The sequence below is a fragment of the Nyctereutes procyonoides genome, unplaced genomic scaffold (genome assembly GCF_905146905.1).
Source record: "Nyctereutes procyonoides isolate TBG_1078 unplaced genomic scaffold, NYPRO_anot_genome, whole genome shotgun sequence".
Classification (NCBI taxonomy): Eukaryota; Metazoa; Chordata; class Mammalia; order Carnivora; family Canidae; genus Nyctereutes; species Nyctereutes procyonoides.
Window position 1 is genome coordinate 18,220,991 of NW_026575126.1, and position 18,569 is coordinate 18,239,559.

The following is an 18,569-nucleotide window of genomic DNA, read 5'->3' on the forward strand; positions in this document are numbered from 1 at the left end:
CAAGTTGTGATCCATCTAGGTATATTTTTAAAAAATTTATTGAGGTATTACATACTATAGAATTAACTTGTTTAGAAATCAATGACATTTGGTAATTGAAAGTGTCTTTTTTTTTTTTTTTTAAGATTTTAGTTTTAGGTAATTTCTGCACCCAATGTGGAACTTGAACCTATAACCCTGAGGTCAAGAGTCCCATGCTCTACTGACTGAGCCAGCCAGGCTCCCCTTTAGTAATTTTAAGAACTTGTGCCTGTATCCCTAATCCAGTTTTAGCACATTTCCATCATTCCAATAAGAGCACTCATGCCCATGTACAATTCATGCCAGTTGGACTTCCAGCCCCAGGAATCAACCTTCTACTTTCTGTCTCTGTAGATTTATCTTTTCTGGACTTTTTCATGTAAATGGAATCATACAATATGTTGTCTCTTATGTCTGTCATAACTTGGCGTTATGTTGCGGAGGTTCATTAAATCTCTCTTGTGGCCTCACTATTGGAAACATTGATACTGAAGTATCTGTTATGGTGAAATTGGAGAAAATAACATTTTCCTAACCTAAGCAAAGTTTGACAAATATTTGTTTGGAAATTGTATGACATATTCTGCTAGACAAGGAAGAAAGGAGGATTGAGTGAAATGTTTGACCAGATTTGACTTGGACTCTTGGAAATGGGATGAAATGCCTAGAATATTAGATAAACTTCATGTGCCCTGTGTAATATATATTACTCCTAGAAATGTGTGAGTTTTTTAGAGGTATAATGTAATGAATCTTTATGTACCTCTCTTCCTGATTGAATAATTATCAAGACTTTGCCACATTTGTATCATGTATCCTTTTCTTCCTTCATGTCTTCCCTTGATAAAGCGTTTTATTTTATTTTAGTTATTTTTAATAGGCTCCACACCCAACGTCAGGCTTGAACTTATGATCCTGAGATAGTCACATGCTCCACTGACTGAGCCAGCCAGGCACCCCTAAAGCATTTTAAAAACACATCTCATCTATCACCTTGACTTATACATATTTTAGTGTGCCTGTCTAAAAAATATGGACCTGTCAACCTTTTTATTATAACATTATAATGCTTACTATATTACCAATGATATCTTTACACACTAAATTTTCAGTTGGTGATTGTCCTTGGGCCTGCTTTGTGGGGGTTTGGTTTCATCAGGCAGAAAAATAAGACCCTGCTGAAGGTGGCAGGGGGCCAGAGAGGGAAAAGGAGGACTCCACATGGAACTGCAAGGACTGAGGTCCTTATGCATCAGGCCACCTGTAAGGTACCTCACATTCCTTCAGTTATCTCATTCTTGGTTATCACATCAGGCAAGATACTATTATTCTCCTTCTAAAGGCTTAGAGAGGTTGAGTAAATAAAATGCCCAGAGTCACATGATAAGTTAGTGGTGGAGGTAGAAATCAAAACCAGAGATGCCTGACTCTAAAATTTTCCCCCTTCTATGCAGGCCAACTGCATAACTGATACTGCAGGACTGTATTTTGGGGCCCAAAGGACTGTGCCTCGGAAAATGGAGGTTATATTTGTAGAGGCATTCACTATCATTTTGACTCTTGAATAAAGGCAAAGTTTTTTTTTTAAATTCACATAGAAGTAGTAATAAATATTAATAATCGTGAAATTAGTAATAGTAACATATGCTCATAAAGTGCTTGCTATGTGCTAAGTACTATTTTCAGACTTTGCACATATTCATTTAATCTTTACAACAACTCTATGAGTTGTCTACTCTGCTTGTCCTCATTTTATAGATAGGGACATTGAGACACAGGATGGTTAGGAAAAGCCTCAAATCACACAGCTAGTAAATGGCAGACCCGGGGTTTGAACCCTTGCAATTTGGCATCACAGTCCATGCAATATGCCTCCTACTATAAACTCATTGTTCAGAAATTCAGTTTACAGACTTTAATATCAGGGAATGGATTCAACAAACAGTGTACCTGCAGCAATCATGTGGGCTTGATTTTATGGGACAGCTGTGCTGTAAAATATTCTGATCAGCTGTCTGCATAAGGATACTTGTGTTTGTCAGCCCATGCGCTGTGTACACTGAAATGTGCCTGGCTCATATCCCATCACTAAATGTACTTGCATATGTGATCCTGAATTTAACTTTTCCATTTGTTTGTTGATTTATGTGACATCTTTTATTCCCCAGTATTGGCAGCTTGTCCTCCACTTGAGAATAAAGCTTGGTTTTCACTGAATAAAGTCAGTAGCTTCTCCACATGCTGAAGTAGAACTTACGCTTAAAACATTAATAATATATATGGAAAATATTAACTGTCACTTATCTCCTTACAGGATCAGGGAGGAAGATTCCTAGAAATTAATTCATTTCTTTTTTTTATTATTATTTTATTTATTTATTTATTTATTTTATTTATTTTTATTTATTTTTTTAATTCATTTTCTAATTCAATGTTCAGTGAGCAGTAACTTTCTTTTAAACTCTAAATTACTCTGATAAAAGCAAAACAGAACAAAAGAACTTTAAAAGATTCATATTGATAGCCTAATGACTATTAAAATTAATATTTTTCCAAAAAGATATCATTTGGCATTAAGCATCAAAAGTTATGCTGTCCTGTTAAGTGCTGTTTTATTCTGTCTTAAAACTAATGTTGCTCCTAAAATACCAACTTTCTCATTTTACAGTGAAAAATAAGGGGAAATTGAATGATATATTAGATTATAATTTCCTAAAAATGTGTTTTTAGATAAGATTTATCTCTAAAGTTCTCTAAATGGTTTTTGAGTGCCCTGATGAACTATGGGGGAAAATGAGAACATAAAACATGTTCATATTCATGGGACCTGTGACTGACACTTTCTTACAGACTAAATTTTTGACATTAGATATTTGCTGTTTCCATGAAAATCACATGCTAAAAATCTTATTGTGTAAAATAAGTATCTGGGGCACCTGGGTGGCTCAGTGGTTGAGTGTCTGCCTTTAATTCAGGTCATGATTCCGAAGTCCTGGGATTGAGTCCTGCATCAGGCTCCTTGTGGGAAGCCTGCTTCTCCCTCTGTCTATGTCTCTGCCTCTCTCCGTGTCTCTCATGAATAAATAAACAAAATCTTAAAATAAAATTAAATTAAAAAGTACCTATTTTCAAAGAACCTCATGCGATTTGAATATTAAATGAAAACTCTGAAAGTATTAATTATGAAGAATGACTACATGATGAGAATATAAAATTGTTCCTTTCATTACTGTCATGCATTGCTCAATATTATAAATTGATACAACCTTTTAGAAAGCAATCTGGCATTACCCCAAGAATGATTTAGTGGTTAAAGCCTCTTGAGCCAGTAATCCCACTTCTGAGAACCAGAGTAAGGAAATAATCTAAAATATGAGACACTGTATTCATGAAGATGTCCATTGCAATGTTATTTATGATAATATAAGATTGGAAGCAAGATAAATGCTACAAATAGGAAAATTGTAGCTTTGGTAATAATACTATAAAACAGGAAGCAATCTTTATCTTTGAAATAGGAGAACAATATACAGAAGGTCCCTTAAGTCTTTTTTTCAAGTGGTAAACCAATGTATATACCAAGGATCTGTTCTAAGCAATGCTTGGCCACAGCTGATTCTGTTATTTCAGATGCCTGGAAGGAAGCTGCAGTGAGCTCACGGAGGGCTGAGTCATCATAATTTTCCTCCGACCTTGTGACTAATCCTTTGCACAAAGAAGACATCCAGTATATGTTGGTTTGTGTGGGTTATTGGTTGAATGAATGAAATAATATATTTAAAATATCATTATTCTGACTGTTCTTCACAATAATTAGATCAAATTAGTGAGGTTTACCAAGAGGGTTTTCCCAATTGTAGTGTTTCCTTTTTCTTTTTTTGCTTCCTTCATGCTTTCTTCCTTCTACAAAACTATGTATTATACCAGCTCACTCTAGCTATTTTCTGACCTTTCCTACCTAGCATTTTTCTATTTTTCTCTTTCACATTAATAAGATGAGAAGACCCTAACCCACACTTGGAAAGTAAAGCATTTGCTACCCACTGTTGTACCAGTGATCTTAGTCAAAATGTGTAGACTGCTCAGTGCCTTATGTTTAAACATCACAAGAGTCCCTGCTATTACTACTGGTATTATTATTATCTGAGTACTAACAGTGTACTCACTGCTAAACCAAGTCTCTTAATGAGTGTGACAGTAAGATAACCAATTCCCAAATAGAGCTTAATAGAGGTGATGTTTGGTACACCATCGGTTATATAGAATTCTTTTACTTGGGGTGACTTTTTTCAAGTTAAAGCAAAACCAAAGTAAATTTGAATGTAGCTTCTTAATTAAAATGACAAAGCTCGCAATGGGTTAGACATCTTCCATTGTTTTAATTACTTTATTTTATGACATTTGCATCAAGATGTAGTGTAAAACCTGCGTAACAGGCCCATGCCGGTTTTTGCATTTATCAGTTCTGAACATTGAGGCTAACTATGGAACCTCTCATCAAATGCTCTCTTCTTGCAGGTCTGTGGATTATCATCTTTACTCTTTCAGTCCAGTTAAACTCTTGCCATACTCTTACGTTATTGCCTATTTTGCAAATGAGGGATTGGTTATATCTTTCTGCTTTCTTTCCTGTTATGTGGAAACTAATGTTAAAAAAAAAAAAAAACCCTTCCCCACAAGCCCAAGGTCATGAGTTTGATTTTACAATAGAAATCCTGAGAATTTCCCGCCAAACTATATGGTCAAAGTCTCTACATCTAAAATAACTAGACTTGTTTGATTCTTCCAAATTTTCATAAAATTGTTCCAGGGTGACATATTAGCTCCACTTCGACAAGAGCTAAAGTTAAGTTAATGAGAATTTAGGTATGGTTTGCTTTCAAGCTACTAAACTACACTGTGATCATATTTTTAAGTACTTTTTTAGAACTCAAAAGTTTTTGGATCTATTAATGGAAATTTACTTTTTCATTAATTGTAAATCCTAATTATGAAATCAAAGAAAGAGAAAGATTATGTGACTTCTAAAGATCAATTGTCAAACACTGTAGACACCTACTCCCATATCCTGAACAAAACCTGAAGCCTAAAACAGGGAGGGGGCACCGTAACACACTGGTGGCCATTCACTTCCTCAGACTTCCCAAACTCCTTGCCACCTCAGCACTTTGGTCAAATGATGGCGCTGTTTACAGCTCAGTTGACACTGCCATATTGCAATTGCATAAGCACTGGGCCTATTTAAAATATTAAACACATTTTTTTAATTTGGGGAAATTAAAAGTATTTATAATTCTGAGCACAAGAAAACCTGTGTTAAAAATTTTACATGTTCCAATATCTAATTTGCACATTCAGATTCATGTAAATGTACCCATATTGTAGCCGAGGCATATTAATCTACTTATGTGTTTTTGTTTTTTTTGTACAAACAGATCATATTCAGTAGTCTATTAGTTATTTTTCAAGTGACATAAATGAATTGCATTCTTTGACAAGATATCATAATTTACATAAATACACCACCAATAATGGAGGAATTGGTTCTTTCCAGGTTTTTTGGTATTATAAACAATGTTGTCATGAACATTCTTGTCCATGAGTGAATGTTTACATGTTAAAAGAGCATAACATACCTATTATTTTAAAAAAAAGATTTAATTTATTTATTCATGAGAGACATAGAGAGGCAGAGACATAGGCAGAGGGAGAAGCAGGCTCTCTGTGGGGAGGGAGCCCAATGTGGGACCTGGGGTCCCAGAATCATGACCCGAGCCAAAGGCAGAAACTCAACCACTGAGCCACCCAGGTGCCCCAAAATACCTATTCTTCTGAAGCTGGTCCTAAAAATAGAAATGGATGGAAAACTTCCAAACTCCTTCTATGAGGCTAGCATTACGTTGATTCCAAAACCAGACAAAGATCCCACTAAGAACAGAGAATTATAGAGCAATATCCCTGATGAACACGGATGCAAATATTCTCAACAAGATACTAGCCAATAGAATCCAATGGTACATTAAAAGGCTTATTCACCACGATCAAGTGGAATTTATTCCTGAGCTTCAGGGGTGTTCAGTATCTGCGAAACTTTCACTTTTTGCACACAACATGATGTAGAAAGCCCAAAATAGCAACACGCAGAAGAATGAAACTGAACAACTTTCTGACACCCTACACAAATTAATGTGATACACCACATTAATAAAAGAAAAGAACCATATGATCCTCTCAATAGTTGCAGAAAAAGCATTTGACAAAATATAGCATCCTTTCTTGATTAAAAACCCTCAAAAAGTGGGGACAGGAGGAACATACCTCAACATCACAAAGGCCATATACAAAAGACTCAGCCTCAGTGGGGAAAAACTGAGAGCTTTTCCCCTAAGATCAGGAACATGAAAGGATGTCCACTCACAACACTGTTGTTCAACATAACACTGGAAGTCCTAGCCATAGCAATCAGACAAAAAAAGAAATAAAAGTCAAAAGTCATCCAAATCCGCAAGGAGGAAATCAAACTTTCACTCTTTGCACACAACATGATGTAGAAAACCCAAAAGACTCCACCAAAAAATTACTAGAAGTGATACATGAATTCAGAAAAGTTGCAATATATAAAATCAACATACAGAAATCTGTTTTATTTCTATAAATAAATATTTATTATATATTAATAAAGCAGAAGGAGAAATTAAGGAATTCATCCCACTTACAATTGCACCTAAAACCATAAGATACCTAGGAATAAACCTAACCAAAGGTGAAAGATCTGTACACTGGGGATGCCTGGGTGGCTCAGCAGTTGGGCATCTGCCTTCAGTTCTGGACGTGATCCGAGGTCCGGGGATCGAGTCCCACATCGGGTTCCCTGCGAGGAGCCTGCTTCTCCCTCTGCCTATGTCTCTGCCTCTCTCTTTCTGTGTCTTTTATGAATAAATAATTTTTTAAAAATCTTTAAAAAAGAAAGAGCTTGGGGATCCCTGGGTGGCTCAGCGGTTTAGCGCCACCTTTGGCCCGGGTCATGGTCCTGGGGTCCCGGGATTGAGTCCCGTGTCCGGCTCCCTGCATGGAGCCTGCTTCTCCCTCTGCCTGTGTCTCTGCCCACCCCCCTCTGTCTATCATGAATAAATAAAATCTTAAAAAAATAATAAAAATAAAAAGAAAGAGCTTTACACTGAAAACTATAGAACACTTATGAAAGAAATTGAAGAAGACATAAAGAAATGGAAAAAACATTCCATGCACATAGATTAGAAGACCAAATATTGTTGACATGTTTATACTACCCAAAGCAATCTGCACATTCAATGCAATCCTAATAAAAATAATACCATCATTTTTCACAGAGCTAGAACAAACAATCCTGAAGTTTGTATAGAACCAGAAAAGGGGATCCCTGGGTGGCGCAGCGGTTTAGCGCCTGCCTTTGGCCCAGGGCGTGATCCTGGAGACCCGGGATCGAATCCCACGTCGGGCTCCCTGTGCATGGAGCCTGCTTCTACCTCTGCCTGTCTCTGCCTCTCTCTCTCTCTCTCTCTCTCTCTCTCTGTGTGACTATCATAAATAAATAAATATTAAAAAAAAAGAACCAGAAAAGACCTTGAATAGCCAAAGTATGGTGAAAAAGAACAGTTAAGTGGGAGGCATCAGAATCCCAGACTTCAAGATGTATTATAAAGCAGTATTCATCAAGACAGTATGGTACTGGCATAAAAACAGACACATGGATCAGTGGCACAAAATAAAGAACCCAGAAATGGACACACATCTATATGGCCAACTAATCTTCAACAGAGCAGGAAAAAATATCCAGTGGAAAAAAAGAGAGTCTCTTCAACAAATGGTGTTGGAAAAAACTGGACAGCAACATGCAGAAGAATCAACCTAGACAGCTTTCTTATACCATACACAAAAATAAAGTCAAAATGGATAAAAGACCTAAATGTAAGGCAGGAAACCATCAAAATCCTAGGGGAGAACATAGGCAGCAACCTCTTTGGCCTTGGCTGCAACAACTTTTTTTTTTTTAACTTTTACTTATATTATTCATGAGAGACCCACACAGAGAGGCAGAGGGACATAGGCGGAGGGAGAAGCAGGCTTCCCACAAGGAGCCTGATACTAGACTCGATCCCAGGACCCCGGGATCACAACCTGAGTCAAAGGCAGATGCTCAAACACTGAGCCACCCAGGCATCCCACCTGTAGCAACTTCTTACTAGACACATCGCTGGAGGCAAGGGTAACAAAAGCAAAAATGAACTATTGGGACGTCATCAAGATAAAAAGCTTCTGTACAGTGAAAAAAAACAATAAAACTAAAAGGAAACCAACAGATAGGACAAGATATTTGCAAATGACATATTGGATAAAGGGTTAGCATTCAGAATCTATAAAGAACTCATCAAAATCAACACCTAAAAAATAAATAATCCAGTCAAGAAGTGGGCAGAAGACATGAACAGACATTTCTCCAAATGGCCAACAGACTATGAAAAAATGCTCAATATCACTTATCATCCGGAAGTACAAATCAAAGCCACAGTGAAATATCACCTCACATCTGTTAGAATGACTAAAATTAGCAACTCAGTAAACAACGGATGTTGGCAAGGATGTGGAGAAAGGGGAACCCTTTTGCACTGCTGGTACGAGTACAGACTGGTACAACCACTGTAAAAAACAGTATGGAAGTTCCTTAAAAAGTTAAAAATAGAACCAGCCTATGACCCAGCAATTGCACTACTTGGTATATATCCAAAGGAGTCAAGGGGGTCCATGCACCCCAATGTTTATAGCAGCAATGTCCACAATAGCCAAACTAGAAAGGAGTCCAGATGTCCATTGACAGATGAATGGATAAAGAAGGTGTTTGTACACACACACACACACACACACACACACACACAGGAATATTACTCAGCCATCAAAAAGAATGAAATCTTACCATTTGCAACGACATGGATGGAACTAGAAGGTATGATGCTAAGTGAAACAAATCAGTCAGAGAAACACAAATATCATACGATTTTACTCATGTGGGATTTAAGAAACAAAACAGGTAAACATAAAGAGAGGGAAGGAAAAATAAAATAAGATAAAAACAGGAGTGCCTGGGGGGCTTAGTTGGTTAAGCACCTGCCTTTAGCTCAGGTCATGATCTCAGCGTCCTGGGATTGAGACTCATTGGGCCCACTCATTCCCACTCAATAGGAAGTCTGTTTCTCCCTTCCCCCCATCCATCTCTCTCTAAAATAAACAAACAAATAAATAAATAAAATCTTTTAAGAAAGATTTTTTAAAAAAATTAAATAAAATAAATTTAAAAATTTATTATTAATCTTTTTAAAAGATTTTATTTATTTATTTATGACAGACACACACACAGAGAAGCAGAGACATAGGAAGAGGGAAAAGCAGGCAATCCACAAGGAGCCTGATATAGGACTCGATCCCAGGTCCCCTGGATCATGACCTGAGCTGAAGGCAGATGCTCAACCACTGAGCCACCCACGTGCCCCAGATAAAATCTTTTTAAAAAAATAAGATAAAAATAGAGAGGAAGGCAAGCCATAAGAGACTCTACAGTTGGGAGAACAAACTGAGGGTTTCTGGTGGGGGAGATAGGGGTGAGATGGGTGAGGGGCTAAATGGGTGATGGGTATTAAGGAGGGCACTTGTTAGGATGAACAGTGGGTGTTATATGTAAGTGATGAATCACTAAATTCTATTCAAGAAACCAAAACTACACTATATGTTACCCAACTTGAATTTAAATTTAAAAATGTTAACGGGAAAAAAAGAGCATAGATACCTAGTGGTAGAATCACGGCTCTGAATGGCACGCTTGAAATGTTTTGCTAGGTATTGTGAAATTGCCTTCTAGAAATGTTGCTCTGATTTAAGTGTTTATTTTCCCATGTTTGGAGAGCAGGGGCAGAGATAACCTTTCAATATCATTCTAGACAGAAAAGCAAACCTTGATTAGAAATATTTATTTGTAGGGCACTGGGAGGCTCAGTCAGTTAAGAATCTGCCTTCAGCTCAGATCACGATCCTGGGGTTCTGCTATTGAGCCCCGCATTGGGCTTCTTGCTCACTGGAGAGGCTGCTTCTCCCTCTCCCTCTGCCTGCTGCTCCCCTGCTTGTGCTTTCTCTCTCTCTCTGTCAAATAAATAAATAATCTTAAAAATAGAGAAATATTTATTTGCCAGGCAAAAGGGAGATAGCATGTAATTTCAAGCTTATGTGTGTGCATGTGTGTGTATTTGCATGTGTATATGTGCACCACATGGCTTAAAAAAGTTTGCAGACCACTAATTATCTTGGGGCCAGAAGCCAATTGCAACTTTGGGTTCTGTATTTTGGGATTGGGCTTTCAGAGATTAGACCAAGTCCATTACTGATTAGCTGGATCCCTCAACACAAATGATTCAGAAACCAAGAAGACTCTGAGACATGCCAGTCATATCTGCAGTTTTAGAAACAATCTTTGTTACTTCAAGAAATCATTCATAAGTGAAGGACATGAGTCAAAGAGAGAGCCAATGGTTGAAGACAAAACAACAACAAAGAACCAATGTGTTCTGAAGGTCAGATTCCATTTGCAGAAATTCAAATTTTTGTTGAGTGCCTACCATATGCCAGGCTCTGCTTTAGGTGCTGAAGATACCGCAGTGAACAGAACATAAAAAAAAAAAATCCCTGGCCTCATGGAAGGTATATTTCGGGAGGATATAGATGATAAATTAAATAAGAGAAACACAGTGTAAGTTCCATGATGCTAAGTGCTAAGGAGAAAAATAAGTCAGGGAAAGGGGATGGGAGGGGCAGGGTTTACAATTTTAAATATGGTCAGCTAAGTTCTCCTGAAGTGACATTTGAGTAAAGATTTGAGGTAGCTAGGTGGACATCAGGGGAAAATATTCCAGGCAGAAGGGACTTCTGGTGCAATGGACCTAATCTGGAGGTGCCTGGCTGGCTCAGTTGGTAGAGCATATGACTCTTGATCTTGGGGTTAGGAGTTTGAGCCCCTCACTGGGGCGGAATGCTCCAAGAATAATTATAAAAGTGATGTTATAATAAGTTATCTCAGAAACCCACACACAAAATTGAGTTGTGGTGTTACAAGATACAGCTGTATAGTTTCAGCTTAAAATATGGTGTTTATACTTTTAATGTAACTAATGAGAAGGATAAGAGTGAAAATAATGCTTCAGACAGTATAACCACTCTCGTTGACAAGGGGAAAAAGTTATTATTCATCTTTTTAACCCTGAGATTTTGCTACAAATGAAGTTTTACATATTATAGGGAAAAATGCTGTATCCAAATAATGTAAAGGAAAGTAGCAGCTGTGTAATATGATGAAGTTAATATTGATTAGAAAATTCAATTATTTCTACAATTTATTCTGTTATATCCCAGGATAGCTGTTTGTCAGCAGGTGAACTTCCTATTTAATTGGCATGATTGAGTAATTAGATGCATTCTCAGAGCAGCAATAAAATCCAATTCTCATGTCTCAAGAACATAGTTGAGGTTTTTGTTTTGTTTTGTTTCACCCTTGGGTTTATCCAACTGAGACCAGGGAGACTCTTGCTTTATTTGGGAATAATTTTTGATTTAAATATTTGGTAATTATGTAGTATATAATTGTTTTCATCATAAGAATGATGGGGAAAATTCACAAATTTGACAAAGATTTGTGATTATTTGCCTTTCTCTGGTACTGAAGGATTCTTCAGGCTCTCACCATCTTTTCCTGCAGGAGCAAGAGCTTTCTGATCAGTATCTCTTTCTGACTAAAGGAATTTTCATCAGTTTATCTTCCAGAAGAAAAATGTGATTTTTGTGCTATATTCTCTACATCAAGTAGTAATACATTCATCTGTAAATAATAGAAAACCTTAATATAGTGGCTTAGAGGTTTATTTTGTTTCATTCAGTACAAAGTCTGGGAGTAGGTACAGTGGCTCCAAATTGAGTCCAGGGTCCCAGTCTCTTCCTATCTTTCTGCTCTTCTATCCTTATCATGTGGTCCTTCACTCTCATGCCAGTTGCTGCATGAATGGCTGCAGTGCCTCCAGACTTTACTTTGACATTCCAGGCAGGAAGAAGGTAGAAGGGTGAAGAGGACAAAGAAGACAAAAAGTCTCAGGATGACTTTGCCTTTTATGTTTTTCCATGAAGGGAAGCTCTTTTCAGGCACTTTTGATTAGTTGTAAGGGAAGCTGAGAAATTGGAAGTTTGGCTTTTTAGCCTCCATGTACAAGTGGTCAGAGGAGGAGGATATGTAGCTGGCCTTCGGTTAACCAACCCATACTTTTTTCCATACTCCCTTTCTTCCATAAAAATGTGCTTAAATTCATCACTGCTTACTCTACAAAGTCCATTTCTCTTACTATCATATGGCATGATGTCACTGAATGACTTCTCACTAAACTTTGGGAATTTATAGACAACTTATCTTATTTTTACTGATCCATCTGTATCAGTCAGAATTCTCCGGAAAAATAGAGCCAGTGCGTGTGTGTGTGTGTGTGTGTGTGTGAGTATATATATACTCCTCCTGGGATGAGCCTACTTCTCCCCCTGCCTATGTCTCTGCCTTCTCTCTGTGTCTCTTATGAATAAATAAATAAAATCTTAAAAAAAACTGTTATCCTAGCACTATCCTTATACTGTGTTACTTCTCTGACCTCATGCTTGCTAGTTTGTACCTTGATTATTACATCCAGCCACAACAGACTCTTGGTACTCATCAAACATGCTGAGTACACCTTCGTGTCACAGAGTCTTTACATTGCTATTCCTTCTGGCTAGAATGTTCCTCCCCAAGTTCTCCATGAGGCTCCCTCCCTCCTCTCTTCTAAGTCTGTCTCCATGTCCTCTCCTTGAGACCTACCTGACCAAGTGCTTAACATTCCAAATTGCAATTCCAATTCCCTAACACTTTCATTTTCCTCTGTCCTGCTCTACTTCTTTTCTTCATACAATTTCCATGTATAAGTTTAGCATTTGGTAAGATTGCAGGACACAAAATCAACATACAGAAATCTGTTGCATTTCTATACATTACTAATGAAGCAACAGGAAGAGAAATTAGGAAAGCAACCCCATTTGCAATTGAATCAAAAAGGATAAAAAAATCTAGGAATAAAATCAAACAATGAGGAGAAAGACCTGTACTCTGAAAACTACAAAACACTGATGAAAGAAATTGAAGTCAACACAAATGGAAAGATACCCATGCTCATGAATTGGAAGAACAAATATCATTAAAATGTCCATACTGCCTAAAGGAATATATAGATTTAACGCAATCCCTACCAAAGCCCCAAGAACATTTTTCACAATACTAGAATAAATAATCCTAAAATTTGTATGGAACTACAAAAGACTCCAAATAGCCAAAATAATCTTGAAAAAGGAAAACAGAATTGCAAGTATCATAATTTCATATTTCAAGTTATACTACAGATCTGTAATAATCAAAACAATATGGTCCTGGGATAAAGACAGACACACAGATTTATGGAACAGGATAGAAAGCCCAGAAACAAATCCATGATATTATGGTCAATTAATATTCAACAACAGAGGCAAGAATACGCAATGGGAAAAAGAACGTCTATTTAACAAATGGTGTTGGGAAAACTGATATGCAAAAGAATGAAACTGGACCACTTTCTTACACTATACATAAAAATAAGCTCAAAATGGATTAAAGTCCTAAATATGAGACCTGAAACCATAAAAACTCTAGAAGAGAGCACAGGCAGTAATTTCTTGGATATGGCCCATAGCAACATTTTTCTAGATAGGTCTCCTGAGACAAAGGAAATAGCAAAAATAAAGTACTGGGACTAAGTCAAAAGAAAAGGCTTTTGCACAGCGAAGGAAACAATCACCAAACTAAAAGTCATCCTACTAAATGGGAGAAGATATTTGCAAATGACATATCTGACAAAAGGTTAGCAACCAAAATATATAAAGAACTGCTACAACTCAACACCCAAAAAATAAAAATAAGCAAAAGACATGAACAGACATTTCTCCAAAGAAGACATTCAGATGGCCAACAGACACATGAAAAGATGCTCAATAGCACTTATCATCAGGGAAATGCAAATCAAAACCACAATGAGATATCACCTGTCAGAATGGCTAACATAAAAAACACAAGTGTTGGTGAAGATGTGGGGAAAAAGTAACCTTTGTGTACTGTTGATGGAAATGCAAACTGGTGCAGTCACTGTGGAAAATAGTATAGAGTTTCCTCAAAAAATTAAAAGTAGAACTACTCTATGCTCCAGTAATCATACTACTGGGTATTTACTCAAAGAATACAAAAACACTAATCTGAAAGGATATATGTTTATTGGATATATTTACAGCAGCATTATTTATAATAGCCAAACTAGGGAAGCAGCCTAAGTATCCATTATAGATGATTGAATAAAGAAGATAGAATATTACTCAGCTATAAAAAATAATGAAATCTTGCCATCTGCAATGACATGGATGAGCAAGAGAGTACAATGCTGAGTGAAATAAGTCAGAAAAAGACAAATATCATATGATTTTACTCATATGTGGAATTTAGGAAACAAGACAGGGAAAAAAGAGAAACAAACCAAGAAACACTCTTAACAATAGAGAACAAATGGATGGTTACCAGAGAGATGGGTGGAGGATGGGTGAAATAGGTAAAGGGGATTAAGAGTACTCATCCTGATGTGGATGTATAAAATGAGTAATGTATAAGTAATGTATAAATGTATACATTACATTTGAGTAATGAGTAATGTATAAAACTGTTGAATTGCTATATTGTACACCTGAAACTAATAACATTGTATGTTAACTATACTGGAGTTAAAATTAAAATTTTAACAAACTAAAAAAAACATTCAATATATTTCATTATGTTTATGATTTAGTCTCCCTCCCCTGGTCAGAAGGAAAGCCCTGGAAGGCAGGGATCTTTGTGTTCACTGATATATCCTAAGTGCATACACTAGTGTCTGGTACATTGTAGGAGTTCAATGAATATTTGTTAAAGGAAGGAAGAGGGGAGGGAGGAAGGAGGAAAGAAGGAAGAAATTTTGCCCTGAAGAGGAAGAGATAATAGAGTAGTAGATAGCATTAGGGAAAGGATTTTTAAAAATTTTTTTATATTATTAATTTATTTGACAGAGAGGGCACAAGCAAGGGTAGTAGCAGGCAGAGGGAGAGGAAGAAGCAGGCTCCCCAGTGAGCAAGGAGCCCAGTGTAGGGGCTCGATCCCAGGACTCTGGGATCATGACCTCAGCTGAAGGTAGATGCTTAACCTACTAGGCCACCCAGACACACCAAGGATTTTCTAATATTAGAAAAATTTGGACGTGTCTCACTGCTGAGGAAGGGAGCCAGTAGAGGCTGAAGATACAAGGGAACAGACTGAACCAAATGAGATTGTGAGAAATGGTGGGAGGATTAGCACCGGACAAGTCCATGACTGTGAAGAGCAGACTTAAACCCTGATAAAAACTGTATCAAATCCCCAGCAAGAGTGGACAGGCTAAAAATTATATATGGGATTTATACTGCTACGCAGTAGTTAGCTCTTGAGGTCCTGGTTCTGCCTTCCTACCAATCCTCCACATTCTGCCCGAATCCCCGTGGATGAGATGAATTAAGGATGAATGCTGGTGCAGCTAAGTCATAGGCGTTTTGGTAGGTTCTCATTTGGTAGGGCTGTCTGGTAATATCTGTTTTTACATTTTGTTTTTCACAGAAGTGGGAGATGAGGTCATTAGCTATGATTTAATTGTGCTGGTAGTGGTGGGCTTTAAGGTGTAAAGAGAAGGGAGGTTGGATATTTTTATGGTGGAGAAAAGGAGAGTATTAGGAATTCCTGCTGTGGTAAAATGTAGAGAAATCTCATTATGGTATCACGGAAGGATTAAATCTAGTTAAGGTCAATAATGTGCATTCATGGTTGTTGGTAGCTGCACAATTGTGCATTTTGTGACAGCAGTGTTCAGCAGCCCCGTGCAAGCATGGAGTTTCAATTCCAGGGTGGAGTTTTGGGTTTTTCTTGACCAGTTGGGTGAGATAGAACAATGGGCAAGTTATTCAAGGCAGCAAAAGTATCTTGGCTGAAGTGATAGATGATGCAATCTAAGCTGGGCAAGGAAAATATAAGTGGGCTAGTAGGAATAAAATAGAGGGTTCCAAGGACTAGAGCAGTGATTATCAAAATTCAGTGGGTAAAACAATTACCTTGGAAGGACCAGATCTTGAAATTATTTTCAGCAAGTCTAGGGTGAAGACCAGCATCTCTTCTCACAGATTGATTATGATTCTGCTCTAAGAGGGCCATAGACCATTTTTTGAGAAAGAGTGGATTTGAAATTATAGTGAGTTTGATGAAGTGATATTTTGAGAACAAATGGGACACACACAGAGAATACTATAGGGATAAGTGGGTACAGTCTGAGATGACTAATTTATTATCTCATAGGTGGCACAGCCTTAAATGATGAAAGGTTCAGGGCGTACCCAAGGAGGTGGGTGGCTGAAGTGGAGAGAGGAGTGGAGGTGAACATTGCCAAAGGTGAGGTCAAAGTACCAAAAGCCTAGGTAATCCATGTGTACCTTGAAGTCACCCTGGATGATGGCAGTATTTGGGAAAGAGAAGCAAAATTGTGAGCAAAGTTCAAAGCCATTGGTAAACAAAGGGGAGGGTTAGACTTGTGGATAGACAAAGCAAGGACCTGGAGTTGAGGGAGTGGAACTGGCTAAGAGTTTTTACACAACAGTGCAGAAATGGAACTGGCTAATAAGCTGAGTGTTTATTGAAGCTTTACATATATCAATCCATTTTATCCTCACAAACTTCATCTAAAGTAGGTGCTTTTTTTTTTTTTTTATTTCAAGTAGATTCCATGTCCAGCGTGGGGCTCTAATTCATGACTCCAAGATCAAGAATTGCATATGCTCTACCCACTGAGCCAGCCAGGTGTCATAAAGTGGGTGCTATATTTTATTCCCCTTTTAGGATGAGGGAACTGAAGCACTGAGAGGTTTAAGCATCAACCAGCACCTCATAATTATTATCCACAATCCTACATTGCCTGATGTAAAATGGTAGTGGAAGGTGTTTTCAACCATTTTAACTGAAAAAACAACAAAATGAAAAAACCCCAGTGGGTTTAACATTTTGAAATTGTTCAATTTTCATTTGTACTGAAATATTTGTTTTTCAATATCCAGCAGATGGCAGCACTAAGTAACAATTCCATATTAGGTCATCTAATAGAAACTCGACTTTTATTAACACTTCTGTGTAGTCCATGCCTTAATGATTTCTTCAGCAGCATCCAGTGTACTGTCTTTCTGTAAATAAATGAAATAATCTCATTACATATCAAATAAATTCAAGAGAAGTAAATCCTTAAATATTAAAAATATACCAGTCAATGGATCAGGAAAAGTCATGAAGTGATTTGGGAACTGGGTGCTCTTCAACCCCTGATAACTTGAGGAAGGCCCAGTTGGACTCTAGCTTGTCCTTGGCCTCTGCAGCAATGAACTCCAGAGTGTTTATTTGGAGGTCATGCCTTCAGATGAGTCATTGGAAGCCTTGCCTGTTTAAAGCCACAACTCTTGGAGGAGCATGGACAGAAACTGGAAAATGGCATCTGTAGCATCTTCCCATGCCTCGGTGGTCTACTACACAGGTCTGAAGCTCTTTAAGGAGCCCAGCAAAACAAACAAATTAATTATTTATAATGTTATATCCCATTACTGCCTGGCTGGAAAAGTGAATGAACCTAAGAATTCAATATTAGAGGAGCCTGAGAAGTGTGACACTGATCACTACATTATATTGTTTTGTGATACTGGCTGCCAATTTATTGCCACTATCCTGACACTAAAGAAATGTACAAATCAACTGGCATGTGGCCAAAAAACATCACGAAAAAAATGATCAACAAACTGTTAAATGCAGTTCAGACTGAAAACAGTTTAACTTGATCCCAGTCAAAACCACATCCACCAGTGTGGACACTCTTACTATTTATAACCATTGTAGCAGCCCAAGTAACCCGCGGTGCCAAAGAAGACCCAAGACTCATAAATGACATGATGCTGGAAGCGAGTCTGAGAGATGTGCTGATGGGATCAATACTTATTATTTTTGCTTTCTTGCCTCTCATCTCACCCCCTTTTGTGTATGACCTGACACGCCACATTATGTCCAGCTATAAGCTTGGGAGATTATAGGATTGAGACTCAATATCCAGTTGGGATATTTGAATGTCTTTAGGAAAGGAATTAATAAGGGTGAAATCCTTTCCATTTGAAAAATTGTGTGATATTTATTGATTGTGTTTACCGCCAACATTTATATCCAATGCTAAGATTTCTGAAAAAATTCTTTTTCCTTGCTGCTGATAAAAGTTTACTGAAAATGCCAGTTCACTAAAAGCACTAAAATCTGTAGTCTCTCCTTTGGTAAAATGACATTTACAAATATGAAGATAATTCTTTGA

The 18,569-nt window shown here is 37.4% G+C and overlaps 1 protein-coding gene across 3 annotated transcripts in view; it reads right to left on the reverse strand.

Moving 5' to 3' along the window:
• Positions 1 to 10,496: 10,496 nt before the first annotated feature.
• KYAT3 (kynurenine aminotransferase 3) overlaps positions 10,497 to 18,569 on the reverse strand; it is a 70,650-nt gene continuing 62,577 nt past the window's right edge. For all 3 annotated transcript variants that reach the window (XM_055340333.1, XM_055340334.1, XM_055340335.1), the window contains one exon: positions 10,497 to 17,409. In XM_055340333.1, the coding sequence (XP_055196308.1) occupies positions 17,347 to 17,409 (63 nt within the window). In that variant the 3' untranslated portion in view covers positions 10,497 to 17,346. The remainder of the gene's footprint in view (positions 17,410 to 18,569) is intronic.